The 24,245-nt window shown below is 41.4% G+C and overlaps 2 protein-coding genes across 5 annotated transcripts in view; both read right to left on the bottom strand.

Annotated features, from left to right (window-relative positions):
- Positions 1–10,155, bottom strand: part of MTHFD1L (methylenetetrahydrofolate dehydrogenase (NADP+ dependent) 1 like) — a 246,725-nt gene extending 236,570 nt beyond the window's left edge. The window contains exons 1-5 of the mRNA XM_074948613.1: positions 9,968–10,155; positions 8,172–8,256; positions 6,788–6,838; positions 6,650–6,703; positions 664–788 (exon numbers count right to left, since the gene is read on the bottom strand). Coding sequence (XP_074804714.1) covers positions 664–788; positions 6,650–6,703; positions 6,788–6,838; positions 8,172–8,256; positions 9,968–10,155 — 503 coding nt within the window. The remainder of the gene's footprint in view (positions 1–663; positions 789–6,649; positions 6,704–6,787; positions 6,839–8,171; positions 8,257–9,967) is intronic.
- Positions 10,156–16,332: 6,177 nt separating this feature from the next.
- The window catches only part of PLEKHG1 (pleckstrin homology and RhoGEF domain containing G1), a 215,895-nt gene continuing 207,982 nt past the window's right edge, over positions 16,333–24,245 (bottom strand). For all 4 annotated transcript variants that reach the window (XM_074948609.1, XM_074948610.1, XM_074948611.1 and 1 more), the window contains one exon: positions 16,333–22,534. In XM_074948609.1, coding sequence (XP_074804710.1) covers positions 21,423–22,534 — 1,112 coding nt within the window. In that variant the 3' untranslated portion in view covers positions 16,333–21,422. The remainder of the gene's footprint in view (positions 22,535–24,245) is intronic.

Below are 24,245 nucleotides of genomic sequence, written 5' to 3'. Positions count from 1 at the left end.
GAAAGTTACATAAAAGCAGTGGAGGGTTTAAAGAGGTTTGGAAGTACTCAGGATATCTGATGCATAGGAAGGAATGTTATTCCAGAAGACTGGAGCGTGTGAGAAAAGGCAAGAGTGAGAGGAGGAGACAAAAGGAACAAAATGGTAGGGCTGTCCAGGGTAGTTGCTGTAATTTAGACAGGACCCTAGGACTGTTTAAGTTTTACCAGGGCCTTTCCAGCTCTTGGAGCGGTTCAGGATAGACTGAGAGGGTGAAAACCTGTCTTAAAACTACCTTAGACCCATGCCCCCTTTAGAGGTTCAGCAAAAACCTTCACCTTGGAGCTTTCTTTAAAAATGCTGTCAATTAAGTTAAGAAGAATGATAACCATGCAGGACTGGACTACCTTAACACTGAATGAAGAGAATAAAACTGAGACATGGTTTTTGTTGCCTTTAAGTACACTACTTCTCAGGCTTACAGTTAGCAAAGATTAAAGCACAATGCTATCAAAATGACTTAAGCAGACACCGTGTGCTTGATTTTATAATCTTTTGTCCACATTTAATGACACAGTTAAACGCAGTGACTGAGGAGTCCATTAGTGAAAAGCAATGGGGAAAATAGATTTTAGAGCCATAAAACTTGTATCTGCTCTGGCTACCTCTTACTACTTAGCTTACCCATCCACATCCTTCTCTGGTTTTACTGCATTTAATATTTTGTTGCTGTATGCATTTTCAGAGAGGTGAAGGGCAATGCCGTGAATCGTAGGATCTTCATTGAGTCTCAAGATTTCACCAACAATCTAGGAAGTTAATAAAATGCTTTAGAAGACAGGATAAAGTCAAAAGTAGAACATTATGAAATAAAAATGGGTTGTAGCTTTAAATAATGCTTATAACACATGGCATTTGTCATCTGGCTATTTCTCTCATGCTTTAGCAGAAAGAGAAGCATGCAGCGATTCTGTGGAGTATACACACAAAGCTTAGTGAGTAGTAAGTACATTAACAGTTATTCCCACATATGGAGTTGCAGGGGTATAACTGAGGGAATTTGTCCCCAACATTGCTGAAATGATGGCCAACAGATAAGTGTATGTAAAGAAACCTGTTCCATTATGAAGGAAAAGGGAAGAGAGCTTAATTATGATATTTAAAGGGCAAGGACACAGAATAAGACCCTGCAAAAACAATTTCCATTAGCCATATTAAAACCAAAAACAAAACTAACTACAATTCAGAACCATCAAGATGTTTACATGGCTAAAACTGTTTAACTGTGCGATTTTGTTGTGACCCTTGTCCTACCTTCCATTTCCCTCTAACTCTACCTCCCCATTTGTTTATCACTCTCATTTCCTATAACACATCCAAAATAGAGATTGTAAACTCTGTGACGGGGAACACTCTTATTTGTTCTAAATAGCACCTACTAAACTTTTGGAGGTAGTAAAAATAAAAAATAGCAGTTGTGAAACCATGACCTGATACAACAAAAATTCACAGGATCATGATCACTTGTCAGGAATTCTAAGAACCTCAAAGGAGACACTCAGCTCAAATCAAGGTACCACTAGCCTCATAAGTCTGAAAAGCCACAACCCCATGTCCTCTAACTCATTGCTCTCATCCTCTTGCATCCACACAACCATCAAATCCTGTCAGTTCTTGCTCTCTGACACCTCTAAAATCCATTCATTACTCTCTATCACCAAAATCTTTATCCTGCAATCTTCCTAGCTGTCACAACCCACCTGCAATCTCCCATCTTGCTCCCTTCTACACTTAGGTCAAAATGGAGCACGGAAAAGATATTCTGTGTACCATTTCATGTTAACTAACTCTTCCCCTACACCAGTCTTCTTCGTAGGCCCATTGATTATTTTGGGCTTTGCTGCAGATGTCCTAGAATTTATCATTGTGGGATGTCACATTTTTATTCAGATAGCCCCAGTAAATCATGATATTCTTGTCTATGGCATGTTTAAAAAAAATTATAAGTTTTGAAAACTATGTCACAGACAAAAGACCAAGATACACACACCCCTAGGCCCTGTCAATGAAACAAGAGTTTTCATAATAATAACCTAGGCTTTTGCATTCTGGAATGACTATATCAAACTGGTCAGAGAAGTTTGTAGGACCTAGAAATAACAGAGGGTAAGAAATTAGTTTTTATATTGATATCTATCTGCATGATGCATGCCCATACAATCATAATTAAAGGGGAATCCAATATACTTCTATGATTGGTTGGTGGCCATCTTTAACCTCCTTCCCCACCCCCCCATGCAATTTATTTTCTATTTTAAATTATAAAAAGGGGAAAACTTGTTTGCTCTTGCTTAAATCTTCTGTTTTTCCTTTTAGCCTAATATATTGTGAATTAAACCACTAGGTTTCCTTTGTAAGCATTTTATGTCAGCATTTTATTTACATTTCACATAACACTCATTGTGGTGCGACGTTCTTCCATGTATTGAAATCCTGAATATTGAGAGGATTTGGTCTCTTACTATGTAGAATCTTAGCAAAAGCTAGACACTATAACAATTCCAAAGAACCATTCAGAAGTCAAAGTTTAAACAAACGTGGTTTTGGACAGAAACCATCTAAAGAAGAATATGAAATTTGTTACAATAAAAGAGCACTTAAATGATCACAAGAGGGTTTTGTTTTTAAACTCATGTTTTTCAAAATATCAAGATCCTAATACACTTTAATGAAGTATAGCCTTCAAAACTATTTTTAAAAAACAAATTAGTTTTTGGTAAGTAAATAAATTTAAACACTTGTTTTTGGAACTCTGTGTGTTTGGTTTTTAAATATGGGTAGGGTGAAGACATGATAAACTAGAAACAAAAGAAAAAATAGGTATTTTAAAAGGGAAACAAATTCCCAGAAGAATTAAAATGACTGAATGTAAAGTTTGATTTAACAACCAATTGAATGTTTTTGTGCTCAGCTGGTGCAAATGTTGTTCTTCACCAAACAAAAGATAACCTCTGTATATAGGAATACGTACAATGATATCTAGTGCAGGAGGTGATTTTGATGTAACAAAATGACACTCAGAAAAAAGGTTTTATCTTCCCTTATTATGAAGTGTTTAACTTGATAATCTAAACTGGCCAAATAACAGACAAGTGATACAGCCACATATCTTTAAACAGCACAAGAAGCACACAGTTGGGCCTCAAACCAAAACTAGAGGCCCAACTACTTCCAGACCTTTTAAGTGTTTATAAAACTTCGATACTGACCTAAATCTGGTTGAAACAATATTTTAGACAAAAACACTCCCAATCCAGATTTGAATTTTGTGTCTGAATCCATCTCTAATCAAAACATCTATATCAAACCTGAACCATTGTGATACATTCCATTTTCCTGTGGCTTCAAAAATTAAAACTTATACTGTAAACGAATTACAGTAATTCAAAATTTCCTTTTCAAAAAAGTTAACTAGCACACACTTCTTCATTACGTGGCTAAGCTGTATCTTTGTGCATCACAGAATCAAAGAAAATTTACTACAAAGTCCTGTAATTCTACATTTATTTTAGCTCATATTTATAATGGAAAGTTAGGCTAGCACTAAGTAACAGCTTGTGAAGACTACCTTGAAAATAAATTTTAAATAGCTTTAAAAAAAAACCTGGCTTTTAAAAAATTATGTAAATTGTATGTACATGTAAAAAACTCTTGAGTGCACAGAGTCCTCACAGACCTCACCCTCACTCAATCAGGAGATCCACATTTGATTCCAGAGTCTGCAATGAACCTGCTGTGTGATACTAGGCAAGTCATTTAACCTCTCAGAGTCAGTTTCTCCATCTGTGAAATGGAGATAATGATACTGGCTGGTCTTTCTAAAGTAGTTGCAAGTTCTAATGAAGAAAAGCATTATACAAGTGCTAACTTGTATTAATAATTATTAACACTTGATCATTTTGACATGCTTAATACCATTCCATATGGCTATCCTATACTTCTAATCTTTTTATTTGTACTTTGCACTTTTTAAGTATATTTCAAACTCTCAAAATCCATAATCCGATAAGCCTCTCAGCATTTCTGTGCGTCAAGGCTATATTATCCCCATTTCACAGATGGGAAAATGAGGCAGAGAGACGAAGTGACTTTCTCAAGGTTACCCAGGACATCTACAGCTGACCCAGGAAGAGAAACACACATTTTCCTATTTCTAGTTTGATGGTTCAGTCAGAAGACAATATGAAGTGGAGCATGAAAGTGCTGTGGTACTAGATAAACTTGTGTGAAGGATGTGGGGCTGATCTGTAATAATTTACAAATCCTGTATGTGATGGGGCTAGTGAGACAGTTAGTGGGATAGTATGGCTACACTGGGTTACTGGAATGTTTACTGTTTGCACATGTTGGATTAGTAGAGCTGTTAAGAAACTAGCCAGAAGACAACACAATGGCTCCCAATCAGCAACCTCCCAGTAAATGTGACAGGAATCATTGGGAGACAATGCCTGAGCTTTTAGCTGGGAAGATGCTATTTCCAGGCTCCAGCCATAGTTACAACACCCATGACAGACTGATGCAGAGTCTGCTGGAGGATCTGAAAAAGCAAAACCTGCCTGACCTTCTACCCCAGAGGTAGAGCCCCCTAGGGTAAGATAGACACGTTGTAGGCCTTCTGTTGTGTAAAATCCTTTTTCCTCTTATGTTATGCTCTGCTCCTGATACAATTAAACAGTATTTTGGTGTGAGGAAGCTGTTTGGTCACAGTTCTCAAAAGGAAGATTTGCAAGTGCTAAACTTAGTTGGGCCTGCTGAGTAATCATGGTTAGTACATGGGGGGCTGTAGCTTAGGACTCAGTCCTAGAGTGGGAGAAATGTAGGATTCCACCCCTGGGCAGGTGATGGCAGGAGGCCTATTACCTGAGGGGGCACTCAGAGAGATAAGAAAAGGGGACGGAGGTACAGTTAGCCCTGTAATCATGACAGCCTGTATTATGGTTATGGGGTCCCTATAGTTTTTTAAAAAAACCTTTTCACAACGTATAACAAAATTCTCTTCAGTGAGTTGTAATAACAAGCCCACTTGAAAACAGAATACACACCCTATTTTCTATTAAAATACATAATTCAGAAGATAAATGGAGTTAAGCATTTTTTTTACATTTGGGGCTACTGCTAAAATATCAGGCCATATACAAGCAAAACAAAACCATAATAGAGAAGCAAACAGAAAGAGAATACACAAGTGCTAAAGTACCATCTTTAAAAATACACCTGCCCTGAATAAGACAAATCCACATCTGGAGTTTTAAAATAACCTGATTCCGTGCAAATTAACAGCTGAAAGAGAGACAGCTGCTACTGCTGTTTACCTCCATGGTTCACAGAATTCCTACTCAAAGCATGAGTTCACAATGGCAGAGGCTATGATTTCATATCCACAAACTTCTACCTGCTTCTGGGTTGTGTTACTCAACAGATGAGGTTCCCAGTCATTATGAACACAGCAAACCGTATCTTGATTGTTGTTTGAAAGGTCTGGTTTTCTTAAATGGGTAACAGATTCAATGCATTATTTGTAAAAGCGGCTTACCAAAAATATTAAAGTAAGGATCCATAACAACCACAAGGTCGAGACAGAAAAATCTGTATCAGGAAGGATCCGTGTATGTAAGAGCTAGTTGTTACAGAAAGCACATTTGGAAATTATTTTTGTGACTTTACTAAAGTAAAATATAGTAAAATTCTATTAATAAAATCCAAGAAACACAGTATATGAAATCTACATTTCTGTTGTGCTTTGCAACCCGGTCATTATTTAGAAAGTATGAAGGGTCTGGATGAATGTATTATCGACTGTATACCCTAAACTTCCCAAGCATGATGAGATGAGATGAGGAGAGGAAAGGGTGATAGCCTTAACTCTGAAATCCCTTTTTATTTTTAAATTCATTTGGCCCTTTTACAATGTTAATAGGGGTTTCTGTATTTAATACATACAGGCCCAAATCCTGACCTCAGTTACATTAGTTCAGTGCCTCTGACATAACTGTGCAACCAAAGTGAGAATTTGGTCACCTCTATGTTACTATTACTAAATGAAGGAATTTATTACTACTATTTTTAACATTACCTCTGGCAGTGATGTAAACAGCCAGTTACAAACATATTTAAAATAATTCTAGAAATAATATATTCAGTTTAGAAGTTTCTCTGGCTAAAACCTGATCTAATACAGTGAAGGAGTATGTGTATTCTGGAGAGCATGGAGGGAAAAGAAACTGCATTAGACAAGATATCAAGTTAGGGTCCCAACTGTGAAAACTCTCTTTATGCAGAATTTCCACTGACTTCAACAGAAGTTCCACACGTGGAGTATTTGCAAGATTATACCCATGATGCACTCTGTTCTTATGGTTAAGACACTAAACTGAGAACAAGGGGATCCAAGTTCTGTTTTCTGCTCTGACCCTTCCTATATATAGGTAAAAATGGGTATAATATTTGCCTACCTACACAGGAGTGCTAAGAGTATACGTTTATGTAATGTCTGGAAAGTGCTCAGAGGATTCAATGGTGATGAATGCCATAAATATAAATTTTAAACGTTTCCATTTGGTGTTATGATTCAAGTGTAAAGAAAAAGATTCCAACGAAGTGCTACAGTTACCTCATCTTCACTGCTACCCTGAGGGAGGCAAATGTGAATAACGTGCAGACCAATCTGCCAAGAGAAAACAAATATTTTAAGTTACTACAACAGTCAGAGGGCTCACAATTAAAATCAACCACATCTCCTAATCCTCACCTCTTTGGCAAAGTTCTGGTTTATTTCTTGCACCAAATCTTCATCACTTGCCTTAAGGGGACCAAAAAAAAAAAAGGCAGAATGTAAGTAATCTAAGGACAGAATTTGGATCCAAAGAGAATTTTATGATTATATAGGATTATATTTTAAGCAAAATTGTGTGCACTCTGATCCACAGATCTACAGAAAGAAGGTGCAGCGCAAACACTTCTCTCTTTCCAGGATGTTGGAACTAGGTATATTGCTGCACCCCCTGGCTTGAAGCAGTTTCCATCATATACAGGGTTCACAGTTTTGTTCAATGGCTCTCAGCAACCCCACTATAAAAACCCCAGTAGTGAAAGGAGGTTAAAGCTGCCCAGTCTATAGGAATCTGACAGAAGGCCAGCTTGGAATATTTATCTTGGCTTGGTATGTTGAAATACATATCTTAAAGATAAGAGCTGGATGTTTTCCCTACTTTAAGCAAATTTGTTTAGTTTTTAGAAAAGGCACCAGTCCAACAATACTTGAAAGTGAAATCATTTTTGAATCCCTATAACAGGTAAAGTACAGTCAATGGCAATAAAAGCATTCTCTACACTGCCCCCCAAATATGCCCCAACTCAAGTCTTTTCCACCTCTACTGAATGTGATGTGAGCCACTATCTACTGGGAACTGGACTAAAGTCACCACCTCTTTTCACAGACCCCAACAGAAATTTATCTTATGGCAATTGTTTTTAGCGACTATTGATCTGGGACAGTTTTGAACCAATGACTTAGAAGTAAAAGGACCTGCATCCCAACACTATCCTTCTAGCTGTCTAGTAATTTTTGCATTTTAACAACTCAGTAGAATGGATTATTACACATCTTCCCAGTCTGGACGCCTTAGACACCAATTCTGACAATGGAAATTGGTTTCATATGGAACCTAAATAGAGTTATCCCATGACTTTCTGTGTAAACCAACTATACAGCACTAAGAATGTATATTTCTAAGACAGCAGTTCTTTAAGACTTGGCAATAAAGCCAGCTGTTGATCACTCATAAAGTGCTCAAATAGCACAACTTGTTGCTTCTTTTAAAAGTTGTCAATAATACTTTGTACGTATATAGCATTTATTTGTAGAATCACAGAATATCAGGGTTGGAAGGGACCTCAAGTAGTCATCTAGTCAAACCCCCTGCTCAAAGCAGGACCAATCCCCAACCCAATATATTATTAGATTTCATTCCACAGCTTATAAGAAGCTAACTAGGAAACACCAATCAGTACAAGTGCCCTTCTATTAAAGTTTTTTCTGCTACTCTACTGATAGTACATAAATAATTTTTTTAAATGTTTCAAAATGAAAATAATAAGAAACAATCCTTTAGTTAAATAAACAAATACTTTACCTGTACAATGGCAAGCGTCGGCATAAATGTAGGGTGTCCTTTCTGCAAGGATGCCAGGACTTTCTTTGAACTCTGAATGATTTCTCTGCAACACAACAGTAACATAGTATCAACGTTTGTTACACATTTCCCTGTTACACCATGACCAGAAAGCTGTTGACATTAATTTTCCATACTATTTTAGTGACAGAATTCAGAACTACTGAAGAAATATTTAAACATGTTCAATGGTTTTCATTTTCAAAACAATATGTATATATTAATAAATACAGTAACATTTGGCAGCTAAGTATAGCAAAATTGAAGTAACAAATCCAGCCACAATAACTTCATTATTTAACTTGCATTTACCATTGCTCCAACATGCCCAGTCCTTTAGATTCTGCACCTCTAATTATTCCACAAGGCTTGGAAAATCCACTCACCAGTGAACAGGATACTTTATTAGCTACAGGGGAGGGGTAACACTGACATATGCACTTTCTGCAGAGTTTGTTTCATTTCCAGTATCCCTAAAATCTGGGGGTGGGAATGATTTTCAAATGTGATCCAAACAAGTAATCTCTTCCTGAGACTGCAGCTAGCTCCAGTAGCTCTAGGGCTATCTAGCTTCCTCAAGAGGCAACAAAGTGAACTTGCTAAGATTAGACTAAGTTTCAGTGCTGCTATTCGCTGCCTGTAAGCAGCACTGAAACAAATGGAACCTTGTCCAGTTCACTGCTGTATTAATGGGGAAACAAATCACTCACTCACTCAGGAATTAAGGAAATAAAATATATAAGCTTGTAATGAAGAAAATAAAATACATAAACATTACAAACTTTGAAGTCCAGGGGTACAAAAATTACAGTCTTTACAGGTACATTTAAGGAATACAACTTAAAATTGAGCTGGGAAAAACAAGCTCTAAAACCCCCAGAGAGCAGCAGAGATTTCCCACCTCTTTGCAGGGTTTGAAACACAAGCAATGCAACACCAAGAATCTGAAAGTGAAACGGACTACAAACAAAAGCTTCAATGATTCTTATTCTCCAAGCTGAAGGAAATATGAGTAGTAAACAGTAGTAAAGGGCAGAAGTAGAGAAGTACATTTTAAATTCTTTCACGTTTACTAACCTACAGCATTACTAAAACATAGTAAAGGAATCAATTCACAGCCTCTGGTGTATAATGTTAATGCACAGTGGATTTTTAATACATAATTTTATACATACTGTAATTTAATACACAACTGACTTCATGGAGAGCAACACTTGGTTTTACTCTTTATGTTATTACACAGAACCCATGGACTACGTGCAACGTGGCAGACTTAGCTGTACTCGCGGAGCCCTCACTTAGTTTTCCCTTTCCTGATATCAGGGCACGTTGGTTTGTCAGAAGGAAGTTACGCGCCCACGAGTGTTGTGCTTGAGGCGAGGGGAGCAACGGGAGCCTGCGGAGCGTGTCATGCCCAGGGGATGCTGCCAAGTGACTCCCCCAGAAGAGGTGGCGCAGGCTAGTATCCCGCTGAGGCGCGGGCAGGGAGAGGAAAGCTGAACCTCCCGGAGCCGGGGGATGGCAGCACCCGCCTTGGCCTGAGGGTCCAGAGGGAGCCTCTGCCCCAACTCCGCCAAGCTCTTGCATCAGACGCAGCGGGGCGCAGGCAGCCCCGGAGCCTCCACGTGAAGCCGTGGCCCGGCGCCAAGCGGGCAGAGCTGCGCCACCGCCGCCGCCGCCGCGAGGCTGTCAGCGGGGGACAGAAAAGACCCCGCGGCACCTCCCCGCCCAGCCGCGGCCCCCGGGGCTCCGCTTACCCGGCCGCCGAGCCCCGCGCGCTGCAGCTCCCGCCGCCGCCAGCCTGTTGCTTCTCCCAGCGGCCCCAGGTGCTGGCCGTGCCCCGGCGGGGCGCGGGCGAGCCGGCTTGCAGCGGCGCGGTCCCCTTCCTACCCGCTAGCGGGGCGGCGGCTCCCCGGCTTAGTCGGCAGAGCGCGGAGAACCTCATGTTGCGGCGGCGGCTGGAGCGGGGCGGCGTGAGGGGGCCGAGCCGGCTGAGGGCCAAGGGGCGGGGCGCAGCGCAGCAGCAGCTCCGGGCTCGGGCGGAGGGTGAAGCAGGAGCCGCTAGGGGCGCTCCGCCTCGGCAGCTAGTCCCGCCGCAAAGGCAGCGCGGGTTCCCGTGCCGCTCGGCCAGGCTCCGCCTGCAGCCTTGGCGCTGTCGAGCCTGCCTTGCGACGCTGGGCTCGGCCTCAGGGAGAAGCCAGGGCCCCTTTCCAGCCTCACAGGAGTCAGCAGTGAGCCGCCGGCAGCCAGGGCCTCGGACCCAGAGGGCTGCTAAGTCTTGGCTGCAAGCCCGGTGTTGTGCAGCCCGGCACAGCTCAAGCCCCAGCCGTGAGTCAGAGAGGGGCTGTGGAGTGCAGTATGGACAGCAGAGCAATACCCTGGGGCTCAGCAACCCTCAACTCAGGTTTACAATGCAGTGCAGATGTTCCAGGACAGGCTTAGAAACCTGGACTCGCATCAGCCCAGCTTCTACCGCTATAGGTTTACCCCATAGCTTTAAGTGCCATATGCCTCAATTTTCCCATCTTTACAATGGGTGGCACACTGCAAGCCCTCCCAATACACATTACTACAGTTTAAGTTGACATTGTTCCTTTAAGATTAAAAGTTTCATAAAGCAGTTTAGGGCCTGTCTCAATGGAACAACAACCTTACTCAGACTAGTCAAAGTCACATTTACCTCTGTGTAATAGAATATTAATAGCCTACGTTCACCAAAGGTCATATTTGTAATTTGTGATGAAAACTAAATGTTGCTACCAGCTATAAATAAATGTATAATGTAAGCGAACAACCTCCAATGCTCAGGTGCATTCAGACAAAACTAGAAATATTTTATGTTTGTCCACCCACCCACCCCTGCATTATGATGTCTGGCTGTCATGGTATTACCCCACCACTATCTAGTCGATAGGCCACAGTTTGATAAAGATCAGGCTGACACTTTGTCCTATGGTCTCATTCTTCAGAACAGCCAAGAGGCCAAGAACAGATCCTGGAGTCTGCTGATCCACTTTAGTTTAAATGGTACACAACCTAGGACTTGTCCGTCAGAGATGTCTTGCAGTATAGCGAATGACACTGATATGAAAGCTATGGGGCGCAAGAGACCTGAATGCAGAATCAACTTTAGGCTGAGCAGAGATGTGCCAGGCCTTTCATATTGTAATGGGTTGTTCTATTTTCCCATAACCAAGCAGGATAATTAAAAGGAACTTGCTCACTCTGTCAGACAGCAGGAATATTTTAGAGGGAATGAAGTGTCTCTAGGGATCTTAGGTGAGGTTTGGCAATGGTGACCCAACACTCCCTTTAGAGTAGAGCAGCAGGATTTCAGCAGAGATAACAGTGTGACCATTGAGCATGGGATGTAATGAAAGAACAGGATTTTAAGGGACGAGCAGGGACTTAAGATAGGCAGGGAGAGCAATGGAAAGTCATTTACTACCTGTAGAACAGGTCTTTGAAAACCTTGCTGAAATACTCTCAGACACCAGACCCTTTTAGTGTTTTCACAGGCTAACAACACTTTCACATTCACGCCTCACTGTTCTCACAGGGTGCTTGTATAACATTCATTACTTCTATTCTAGATTGCAGTAATTTTGTCTCTATAAAGTGGTTTGATACTATGACCATACCTTTTATGAATGTAACAGTATCTTTTAGGCAAGAAAATGGTGAATAATTAATTCTGTCTTTTGTGGGCAGAACTCAGGCTGTAAAGCCAAGGTGGCCTAAATGTACAGAGAGTGGGGCACGATAGCACAAGCCATCCACAAACCGTGTGCTGCTGGAGAGCCTAAAGCCAGCTGGTGCAGCTGAGACACCATTCAGGCTTGGGCTGACTGAGAGATGCCCTGAATCAGTGTTTCCGAGGAACCCTAGCTGAAATTTAATGCTGCTTTCCCCTGATGGTTCACCCACATAGTTACTATCATGGTAGCTTTGCCTCCGCTACCCTCTGGAAGACTCCAGAGGAGGATCAGCACAGTAATCCTGCACAGCTACTGTAGTCCCATTCTGAAGCCAGCAGGAGTAATTGGGCCCTTTGTCTGAACATATGAATGCTTTGTATCTTTCTTTCTTCCAAGAACAGGTAATGTGAGTGACTCTAAAACGTCACTATGTAAATCTAGGAGTAGAAAGAGGAGGTTACTTACCTGTAACTGGAGGTTCTTCGAGATGCGTGGTGCCTATCTGTGTGCAACTGTGGGTTATGTATGCGCACCATGCACCCTAAGTTGAAGAATTTGAAAGTAGTGTCTGTTGCTCATGTGCTCTGGCTCATCTTGTGCTTCTGAGGTGATAAAGGGTGGGCGGGCCAACTGCCTCTCCAGTTCATTCTCTACCACGAATCAGAGAATATCTGAAGCAGAGGGGAAGGAGGGTAGGTTGTGGAATAAAGATAGGGACCACTCATCTTGAAGAACCTCCAGTTTCAGGTAATTAACCTCCTCCTCCAAGTGATGGTCTCTATTGTATTCCACCGGGGGTGTTTGACAAGTAGTACCTACGTAGGTGGAGGGTGCGAGGATGAGAATGGTAGGGTTGAGAAGAGAACTGCCTTCCCAAAGAAGGCATCAGTAGCTGAGTCTTGCACCAGGGTGTAATGTCTTGCAAATGTGTGGACAGAAAAGTGGCCACTTTACAGATGTCTGGAAGGGGTATGTCCTGAAGAGACAGTACAGTTGCAGCTTGGGCTCTCATGGAGTGAGCTCATACCCCTGGAGGGGGAGGAGGAGAGGTTCGAGAGTGGATAGAGAAGAATGCAACCAGATATGTTTGGAAATTCTCTGGGTGGAGATGGTGTATCCTTTTACTCTCTCCGCTATAGAGCAAACAGCCTCGGGAACTTTCTGAATGGTTTTGTTCTCTGCAGGTAAAAGGCCAAGGCTCATCAAACATCTAGGGAGCGAAACCTATGTTCTCCAGTAGATGCTTGTGGTTTTAGGAAGACTACAGGTAAGAGTGGATTGATACAGGTGAAATTCTGAAACCACATTAGGCATAAATTTGGGGTGTAGGTGTAAAGAAACTATATATTTGTGAAATAGCATATGGAAGGTCTGCCATCATTGCACCAAGTTCACCAACTCTCCTTGACAATGGGATGGCTGCAAGAAAGGCGACCTTCATGGAGAAGAGGCACATGGAGCAAGTCCCCTAAGGGTCCAAAGAGGGGTGGGCGTGTCAGAACCGAAAGAATGAGAATGAAGTCTTATTGGAGTGTTATCTTTCAAGGAGGTGGGAAAGTTCTTATCAGGCCTTTCCATAATTGTGTGGTTAGTGGGTGTGCAAAAATAGAGTAGCCCTCCATAGAGGGATGGAATGCACTGATAGCCATCAAATGGACTGACAGGGAACTGAGGGATAGACCCAATGTTTTCAAAGGGGTGGAGGGAGGGAAGAGATGCTGAAGCCACCGTTTCATCTGGTGATGATGATGACGACGACGACGACAGTGTGGTAGTACTCCTACATCCTCTTCTATCGGATTCGAAGGTAAATTGATCGTTCCCTCGAAAGGACTGCAGGTGGTAACTCCCTAGCATATCAGATAGATTCCAAAGGGGGATATTTGTGCCTATGGCCACTATGTGGGGTCTAAAGGTGGTGGCAGTGGTCCCCATGGCATGGTGGTCTCCAAGCCAGGTGAGGTAGTGGTTGGTCCCAGGGTCGTGTGGGTCTCCTGGGGAATGGTGGTACAGGAGTGGTTCCTCTGATGGTTCCAAATCTCCTGAGGAGGAGTTAACTCTGGTTCCAATGGCAGTACCAATGGAGAGATGTAGATTGTGTATTGGGGGGGATGGGGGAGAGGTGATAAACTCCATCCCACCAGCCGATCTCTCAGAGGCAATATAAACTCTGGAAATGGAGGGTTCTGATGGGGGTGGAGGGGATTCTGAATTCAGGAGAGCAAAAATGCCCTATGGTGCAGCCATGAGTCTGGACCTCCCTAGTATAAGAGGGTCTCTTTTTGCCCAGGCCATCGGTGCCAGCGATGATGATGCTATCCTGTGGTGGTCAGTCTGGAGAGTCTCAGGTTTTATAAGGAGCTGTGGATGACAGTATCAAAGGTCCCTGGTGTGGAGCTGATGGAACCCTAGGTTTCTGTACCTTCTTGTTTTGCTTATGGGATTTAGGACATAGAACGTCCTCATGGGCCGAGCCAGTGGGTTTGCTCATAAGTATGTTCGATGTCTTCAGAACGGATTTAGAGAAAGACTTAATTCCATGCTTATGTGAGTGCTTCCTAATCTCCCGACTAGGGCCCAGCACTGGTGTTGGACTTTCCAGCAGGAGGCACACACCTTGCTGATTTATGCCAATATATGGGGAGGAACTGGCCAATGGGAGCTGGGGGGTGGTGTCCACAGGTGAGAGGCCCACAGAGCTGCTTGCACGCCTCCGTCTAGGAGCTGGACCTGCTGCTGGCCGCTTCAGGGGCGTAGCACAGTCTGCGGTGCCAGGAGAGGCAGGAAGCCTGCCTTAGCACCCTCGCTGCGCCGCTGACCGGGAGCTGCCCAAGGTTAAGCATGCCCCAATGCCCTGAACCCCCTCCCCCCCACCCAGAGCCCCTCCCACACCCCAAACTCCTCATCCCCAGCTCTGGTCATGGGCATCAACAATTTTCTTCAACTGAGTCGCCAGAAAAAAGTTTGAAAACCACTGCTCTACACAACATTTACCTGAGTTCTCCAATTGCTGGGATGAGCAAACCTTAACAAATCAGATGGGCCAAGGAGAAGATGTTCAGAACACAATTAGGTTTAAAACAGGGTTTGGGTTCTAGTCTAAAGCCAGACCAGTGTAATAAAAGGTTGTCAGCAGTAGAGACAGAGCCCTGGACCTCTGGATCTAAAAGCATGAGACACTACTGCCTGAGGCCTGGCCTACACTGGCGGTGGCATGCATAGCTGCAGTGGCATACTGCAGTGAAAAGCAGGCTGTGTCTATCTTTCCGTGGAAGGCTCCAGAACAGGTGAAGCAGTGGGGAAAGGCTCTGGTGGGGGGAGCTGCTGCAGTCTTTCCCTGTGGCAGGGAAAGACTCCAACAGCTTCCTGTGTCAAGGAAAAGCTCCAGCAGTGAGGAGCTACTGGAGCCTCTCCTTGCTGCTTTCCCCTGCCAGAACCTCTCTCTGCAGTGGGAAACTACACTGTTAAAAATAGCAGTGTCCACATGAGAGGCACTGCTTGGGCATGTAGAGAAATGTCTACAGTATATACTCGAATATTCTGGCATGTCATTACTCTACTTGCCTAAGCAGTGGAAAACTACACTGTTAAAAATAGCAGTGTCCACATGAGAGGTACTGCTTGGGCATGTAGAGAAATGTCTACAGTATATACCCTGATATTCTGGCATGTCATTACTCTACTTGCCTAAGCAGTGCCTCACCATCTACAATGCTGTTTATACCCATGGTAGGGGTGTGGGCTGTGTATGTACTCTACACGGTGTTCTAAGTATAGATATACCATGAGGTAAAGGACCCATCTCTCTTTGCCAAAGCTGTAGCAAGTTCATCAACCTCTGTGTGACAGAACACTACATGCAGTAGATTTTGTTTTTTTATTCAATTGGTAAAGTCTGATGAACTGTACTTGCAAGTATTTGGCTGGATTTAAAGTAGAAAAATAGGCCCTTTCTGGTTTTGCATCCAAACTGGAATTAGAACTGAAAGGGAGATTTTAGATCTAGGGATTAAAATTCACCCATACTCCCAACAGCTGAAGGTGTTATATTTAAGGTTCTAGTTCTGGCCAATCTCCACAGACTTAGTGATGGAGGTTATATACAGGCAGAGGAGTCAGTGGCTGTACATATACTAAAAGATGGAGTCCTGTTACAAGATAGTATTGTCCTATAAACATTTCATTTAAACACAGCTGTTTTGCAGACAGCTTGATTTTTACAAACAAATTTTGCATTTATTGCTTTTTTCTCTCTAAGCAGTACATACTTCCATGTTTTTCTTAGTTTTGGCATGCTTTAAACTCAGCTTTTAAGGAAAAAAAGGTGAAAAGCTTGTTTTAAGAAGTTTCCTAGATGTACATATATTTTTACATATTCTTTACAAAACAAGTCATTAAAAAGTGCAATATAAGTTCCATCTCTTATCCACAGAACAAGATATTACATATGTATGCAGAAATTAAGAAATACACAGTTAAACTTGGAACAAGTAACTTCATTTTTCAACCCTGTCTGGTAGCATAGTGCAGGAACTACGAACAAATACAGGCTCAAACAATACAGTAACATATGAGAGTTTTACCAGCAATATTACAGGATTAAAATAAATTCTCTTTCAAACAAATTTGCTTTAAAAAAAGATGGGTTTATTGCCAAAGGGAGGAGGAAAGCATCTATGGGACAGCAACAACAGAAAGAGACAAATGCTACAAAAACATCAGTTTTTACCACCTGTATTACAGAATTGTTGCAATGTTTATTCTATTCACATTTTTGTTGCCCTGAGGCTGCAGATAATTCACATTCTGACAATCTCACATCAACTTTGTTCTGTTTAGAAAATTAACTTTTTAACCTTTGCTGTGGGACAACTTGTTCTTCTTAATTCCTCGCCCCTTTTTCTCCCCCCATCAAAGTAAGCTCGCACCAAGCTAATTGAGTCTGGTGGAGTGAGGTCTAATACAGTCTGAGAAAATACGCAGAAAAATGTTTTTCTGCAGAGATATGTACAGTATCTCCAACTCCATGCAAACAAGTATTATCAAACAAGTATTGAGTTAAATCAATATGGATTTTTACTGGCATTATTTCCATGTCTTCGTAACATGTATTTTGGGTGGGAATCACCATAACAACAATTATACTGCACTTAATCCTAATGGATCAACATTTTTCAGTTGGTATTGACTTTCCTTATTCCTGTTACTGGTCATTTTATTTTATTTATTTGTAAACTGTAACAGGAGCTGCCAACACAACTCAAACTTCCTACCAGTAGAGCCTAGGAAATATTTTTGTATCTTTTCAGATCTCATTTACTCATGGAAGAGCTGAAAGCTGTTAATCTTGTTTTACTGACAAAAATGTTTCCAGTGCTTAGCAACTTTTGTCAATTTCAGCTGCCTATCTGCCAAGAGCAAACTAAAATAATTTAAAGTACCCAGAATTAAAAATCATATGAAATTGATCCCTGGAAACAGTTACACATTGTTATAACTCCCTTCCATTTTGTTCCATTGACTACATGAGATTTCATTAACTTCTAAAGTTTAAACAGAATTCCTAGTAGTTTACACAAATCTAGATATGCTAAAGTTAACACACAAATGTTAATTTCTATTCATATTTACATTACTTTACAAGCTATATTAAATAAATATCAGCATTACTAAATTTCAGTATCTTAAATATGTACAACTTTATTCCTCAACTGTGTTTCAATAGATGCAGGTTCCAAAACTGTTTGAATATCCACTATAACAAAAATGACTTTGTGTATAACAAAACTGGAACTTGTGGTACAATGATCAAATAAACCCCCAAAGTACACATTCCTTAGCAATGCAAAGACTTGTGTAGTAGATAGTTCAACATAATCAACAAGCACAACTCCTGAAATCTGCATCTCCACAAAACAGAAGCCATTGAATATATACCCTGGCAAATTCAGATGTATTTCAGAATAACCTATACAGTAATTGTTGACAGTTCTAAAATAATTAGGTGGGCTACTGTGCTTTGTAATTGAGGGAAGTAATGCATTATTAGTGGAAACAGAACATTAATAAGACCATGCTTCCTACAATACATTTAACTTTGTATCAGTTCATCTACTTCTTCTGAAAAATTTAAAGCACCACAAAAACAGATTTAGAAGATATATCCATGGCTGTACAGTACACACATTTAGGCTTTCTTTTAAGTACAATGTTTTCAAGTAGTAGAATCCAAAGCTGTGCAACAAAGAAAATAATGGGAACTAAACAGAAGCCAGTATAATATGTATCGTTTGCAAAAGAATGGAATGTTTTCTGAATCTAAAAGAAAGCTGTGTTGTTTTTGAACCATTGTTTCTAAACATAATGATCGAGATTCACCTCTTGCTGGTTCAGGAAGTGCGTCAGCAAGGATCACACTTCTTATATAGGAGATTCACCCCATCAGGAAGGGCAGCTTCAGTCAGTCAGAGGCATTAAAGGAGCACCCTACTAGCCAGACCTGCAGTAAGGATGTGTTAGTTAACACATCCCCCAGTCGCTCTAGTCAAACCCCTTTACACTGCCAGCATCACCTATTTTTGGGCTGAGCAAATTTCCTGCAGGCCCCAGCACATGGAGGGTTGTTAGGGTTGCCACCTGGCCAGTTTTTAAACAAGCCTTGCCAGTGAAATGATTTAATGGGCTGCTCCCCCACCCTGAAGATAAAGGAGGAGAAAATACTCAGCAGAGACTTCCCATGGACCTCTCCCTTTAAGAGCTGGGTCTGCCTTGGAGGACTCAGCTCCCTTCCCCTTCTTCCTGGCATGCTCTGGGTCAACCAGACTCTCTAGCCTCCATCTAGATAGGAGAAAGGGGACAAGTGGGTTTGTTGTTGTGGGGCCACCTTCCCCACCAGCTGCATATGGATTTGACCAGGACCCAGAGCCACCTTCCTTCCCAGCCAGACAGGACGGGGGCAGGCCGCTGGTGCAGTGCAGGGAAGGCACCTGAAAGGTGAAGGGGTGAGGGATCAGGCTGGTGGGGGCAGTGGCCAGTTCTTCTGCATATTGAAGGTGGCAACCCTAGAAGTTGTAGATGTTTTGCACACTACCACACCTCCATGGAAGCCTTGTCACTGCTGGGAGCTCTGAGCTACACTAACTTTTCCCTGCATAGGCCCTGGAGAGAATCTGATGAAGTAACTTAAAAGTAGTTTGTGCTTTCCCATCAGGAGGACCTCAAAATTGTGGGCAGATTTTTAAGTGTTTGTACTTCCACTGGTATTTTTTTCCCCTCTGGGAAGCTCAATTTGATTCCTAATGGCTAAAGCCAGGCTGGTCTCCTTTTCCAGCTAGTGAGGACTAATACTTTTAAAAGTCCCATCTCCAGGGTTTTCAGGTACGCCAACTGAAAAGGAATGGTTCATTAGCATTTTTAGCCTCTTTAAAAATAAAGGCATTGCATGATTTATGTGATCAGAAAGAGAGGGAAATGGGATAAATCTTGCCAGGAACAGAAGAGAGGAGATTAAGAGAGGGAAAAACCTGTTTTGTGTGAAGGGAGGAGTGATTGTTCTCTGAAATTGTACAAGATGACATTCATTATCTGTCCTGCTGGCATGGAAGAACAGCTAGGAATGGATAATGAGATTTGGGAAAATCACACACACACACACAGAGCCATTTTGGAATTAGATCAAACATTGAGAATGATGTTTATAAGAGGTAAAGATGCCATCCTCATCCCCTATTTAATCCCAGATATTCCATTTTGGTCTGTATAACAAATGAACATTTTCATCCCCAATCACCGTATAGGTCATTTTATTTCTCAAGGTAGTGGAAAACCTGGACCATCAAAAGGTTATCGGAGAATATTTTTAAGTCAGGTCTCTCTTACTGATTTAAAAGAGAGAGAGAGAGAGAGAGAGAGCTTTCCACATATTCTTCCGTGACAGAGAAACTGATACGTTAGCGAAAAGTTTGAAAAACTCTCTCTTTAGGAAAAAAATTGACAATGCATCATGCTCCCTCAGTTTCTCTTCCAACTCCTTTTATTTATATGTATGTAACAGGAACTTTGGTCTTACATGACTTATTCTCCTGTTTGTTCACAAATGGCTGCTAACCAAACAGTAACATTGTCTAAAATAGAGGATTATGACTTTAATGAGAGTTGAATTAGCCCTCAAGGTCAATGTCAACCAAACCTTAAGGTATTTCTTGCCTTAAGATGATATGAGCCAACAACTTTTGACAAACACATTTGCTATCGTATTTTGCTTCCTTTTACTTTTCTGATATTCAAGACAGAAATGTTACTACTCTTACAAAGAAAAATACTCTACTTCAGAGGGTCTTTAAAAAAAAAAAGTCTTCTTAACGGCCAGACACTATTGGTAATAATGAAAGTGTATGAAGATACCACTTCATTTCTAATACAGATAGCACGAACCTTTTTTTTAATCTTTTACATTACATTAGGTTGACAATGGACATTTTAAGAACTACAGTATTTTCAGAACTAAGAGAGGATCAGATTGCAAGAAGCCCAATCATGAGCATTTGTTATTGAATAACAAGACTGTATTACCTATAAATGTAGCCAAAGGGACCATCTTACAAATACTAGAAAAACCAAGAGCTTTCACCTACAACTTACATTTATCTGCTACTGATGGTCTTATTCTTAAAAGAAAGGCGTCCATGTTACAAACACCACAATCACAATAGGCATTAGCCTATTGGGCATTAGTCTCCACAAGCCCAAACATTGAATTGGCCTAGAAACAGAATTACCCTCTCATTTCCTAAAGCTAATAACCTCCAGAACAGGACTGAGGCACTCTGCCGTTGCCTGTGCTTTAGCTGTTATCAAGCTATAGTAAAGGTAATGTCTTCAGACATCAGGGTTATCAATGTGGCACCATTCACAAGCTAATTTATTTAAAATGTAATAATTCTATTTTCTACAGTAGTAGTATATATTGTGTTTTATGCATCGGTCCCACAGACCTGGAGTCTGATTTTCAAAAGATCATGTGCAAAAAAATGTATGTGCAACTGCACACCGAGTTTGTTGGTGCATTCCCTCAAGTGTGCTCAGAAATCTGGTATTTGCATACTCAGATGGCTAGATGCTCAACTGAGCACTCATGTGCAATTACAGTAATTGTACATGCATTTTTGGACTCAGCATTGGCTTCCTTCCAACAGTCTGAATACTAAGATTTCCACATGGAGAGACAGGAGAAAGAAGGGAGATGTAAAGTATATGCAAAGTTAAATGAGACAGATTAGGAGAAATCAGTCTGCATTATAAAGATACAAGTAGATCTTAATCCCAGACAGTGCACACCTGGCCACTTTAACTTTCTGTACTGTAAAAAAGGTACATTGCACATCTAAGTTTCCTATTATTACTGTGATACAGTGCTCGGTGTCTACACATTATTAAAGTACAGGTTGCCAGTATTGGTTGTACTAATCTATACTCTGACATGTTAAGGCAGTACAATTAGAAATTATTGAAAGTGTCAAGCAAAGCTACTTGAGCTAAGACACTGAAACTTTTCCCTTAAAGACTGGACAATATTCTGCTGATTAGGAGATGGAACTCTCCACAGGTAGTCATTCAGTTTATCTGAATCATTGTATGCAGTCAGGTACGGGGTAAGGGCAAGTTTGCTGTTCACTGGTTTTGCAGGAGTACAAGACATGCTTTTGCTACAGAGAGTCTCAGAAGAAGCAGAGTCTACATTGTTTATCTTTGGGTCTGATTTCTGTGTTTGGTTCTGAGAAGTCTCTAAGTCAGACCCCTCATCTTCAGACTTTATTTCAACATAGTCATCATCATCATCATCCTCTTCTCCTCCTTCAGTATCTTTGAAATTAGAAAAATAGTTCTGCGTAGCTATTTGTGCATTTAGTGGCGAGTTCTTGTTCACTCTTAGAACTTTTTGAGAGTCTCGAAGAATCATCTGTGAACAGTTTTCAGGGAACTGCTTCTTCACATCACATACTGTGAATCCTGAAGCAGCACTTGGCACAGACTCCTGGCTGTCAGATATAAAGTTTCTATTTGAGTACAGCTGTTTCTTGTCCATTTCATTTAGGTAAGTTATTGGTTCCTCCGACCTGTTGACCACAATTGAGGAAGAAGACTGTGACCTGCTATATGCTTGTGATTTTGTATGATTTGCTTTCCTTCCTAGTGAGTTATAAATGTGATCTTGGTGTAAATTCTCTTTGTTAGGCTGACTAATAATAGCACTCCACCTCTGTGCTGGGACATGCAGACGTGTAGAAATCTGAAGGGAAGGAACTGAGCAAGCTGATGGCAATGGTCTTGGATTGCTTTTTGTACCGCTCTCTACAGGGGAGCTCTTTGACTTCAGATCTTGGACTTCGGGCCAGGGAGAGAAATCAGCTAGTTCTCCATTGCTATACGTAGAATGCAAAAGCCAGTCCTCTGCCCTTAAGCGTTCACTAGCTAACTGAGAATGAGAAGGAGATATTGACACTGGGGATGAATACCTTAAGGCTGATGGTTTCTGAGGAGTGGCCCATGTATCCTTTTGCATTTTGGGTGAAGTCTCTCTAAAAACTATCTGGTCATAAAGCTGGGAATATTCAGCAATTCTGGCACCTGGAGAAGAGAAATATATAAACTAGTCAAAATTAACAACAGTGTAAAACACAAGTTATATGAAAATTAAAGTTTCAGACAAACTAACCCTTTTAAATCTTTGTCCTTGACCATTATAATCATCAACATTTTTCATCCTTACAGTTGACAAAACAATGCAATTCTAGACTCCAACATTTCAGATCAGTGACATGTACACAGTCATTCATTATACTAAAACATGGAACTGACAAGCATGAAATGTTTTGTGACAAAACCGTGAACAACTATGTACCAGACATTCTGGGAATAAGATGCCAGCATCAATTTGATCTGTAGTTATGAAGAGATAAATTATGTAACTGTTAAAAACACTGCTACTGCTAAATATCAAGTAGTTTGGTTCTCTTTTTTAGTTCACCATTTCAAAGTTGCTGGAGTATTTATTTCTTCTTAAAAGAAAACTATTTCACATATATATTTTCTTCTATCTACTGATTTTGATACTTCAGACATTCTCAGTCTTAAAAAACACACAGTGTGGCAGGGATACCTCTCCTTTCATTTGCAGTCATATAGATCACCTTTCATCCCAGACCTCTGGCAGCAAGTCCATACATGGAAAAGTAACATTAGGAAAGCGATATATTTTTAGCTGTATTTCAACGTGACTGAGCAGCTGGGGAAAGGAGAGGAAGAGCCAGTACCACATGCCTAGTCAGCCCTCCGCAGATCACCAGCAAGTGCTCCATGGACCACAGTTTAGAACCTCTAATAAATAGATTAAATGACTATAACACTAAGGCATACTGGTAACATCCCCATTTGGGGGTGGAACACTCCCAGTTTTTTGCCCTGTCTTAAGTGGCTGATTGGGAAGAATATTTCACTACAGTGCTTTCACCTTTGGTCACTAAAGTCTCCTCCTCCTATTGTTTCTGGGCAACAAGAGGCTGAGTCTTCTCCTACAATTGTTCACTGCTCCTGTGCTGACTGTCATAGGAATGGAGGCAGCCTGAAACCCCTCCAACAAAGAGAGAACAGGTGCCAGGTGTGGAGGGGGATGAGGGGGGAAGACTCCTGCATTTGTGGAAGAGGGAAGAAGAGGAGGAAATGGAATCCATCAAAGGTGGCAGAGAGAGAAAGAGATGGGAGATGCCACCATGGAAGGGCTGGAAATAGAGGAGAGAGGAACATGCTTCAGAAAGATGCCAGAGGGCGCAGGCCTATAGGTTGCCTTCAGTTCACACCAGCCAGGGTAGCAGGCCACTGGGGCTCCTCCCACAAGTTACCGAGGGAAGGGATAGCTATGGGGGAATAGGGTCATGCAGTGTGCTGGGAACCTCGGAGATTTGATTAAACATCTGCATCTTGGGATGTTTATCCCAACTCTGAGGCTCTCCCACTGCGAGATTCATATTGCTATAGTGGCTGCAAGGTCTGCTGTTCTCACATGTTTTTCAACATCGTATCGTTCTGATGAATCACAACCACTGACTGATGCCATGTCACACAATGCACCATAATGGAGCACAGAACGTACTATATTGTATTTGGTGGATATTTTTTGCTGGTAAAAATCTGATCTTTAAGAGCATCCTGAAAACTGCATCAGATATGATAAATAAGATGTGTGTATTTTTAAAAATTCTATAGATACAATGAGAACGCACACACGCTGGTGACTGGGAGTTTGCTGAATCCAAGTCCCCAACTTATTTTAAAATCGTCC

Source organism: Natator depressus, chromosome 3 (genome assembly GCF_965152275.1).
Source record: "Natator depressus isolate rNatDep1 chromosome 3, rNatDep2.hap1, whole genome shotgun sequence".
Classification (NCBI taxonomy): Eukaryota; Metazoa; Chordata; order Testudines; family Cheloniidae; genus Natator; species Natator depressus.
The sequence above is the reverse complement of the archived record's forward strand: the minus strand, read 5'-3'. Positions and strand labels throughout refer to the sequence as shown.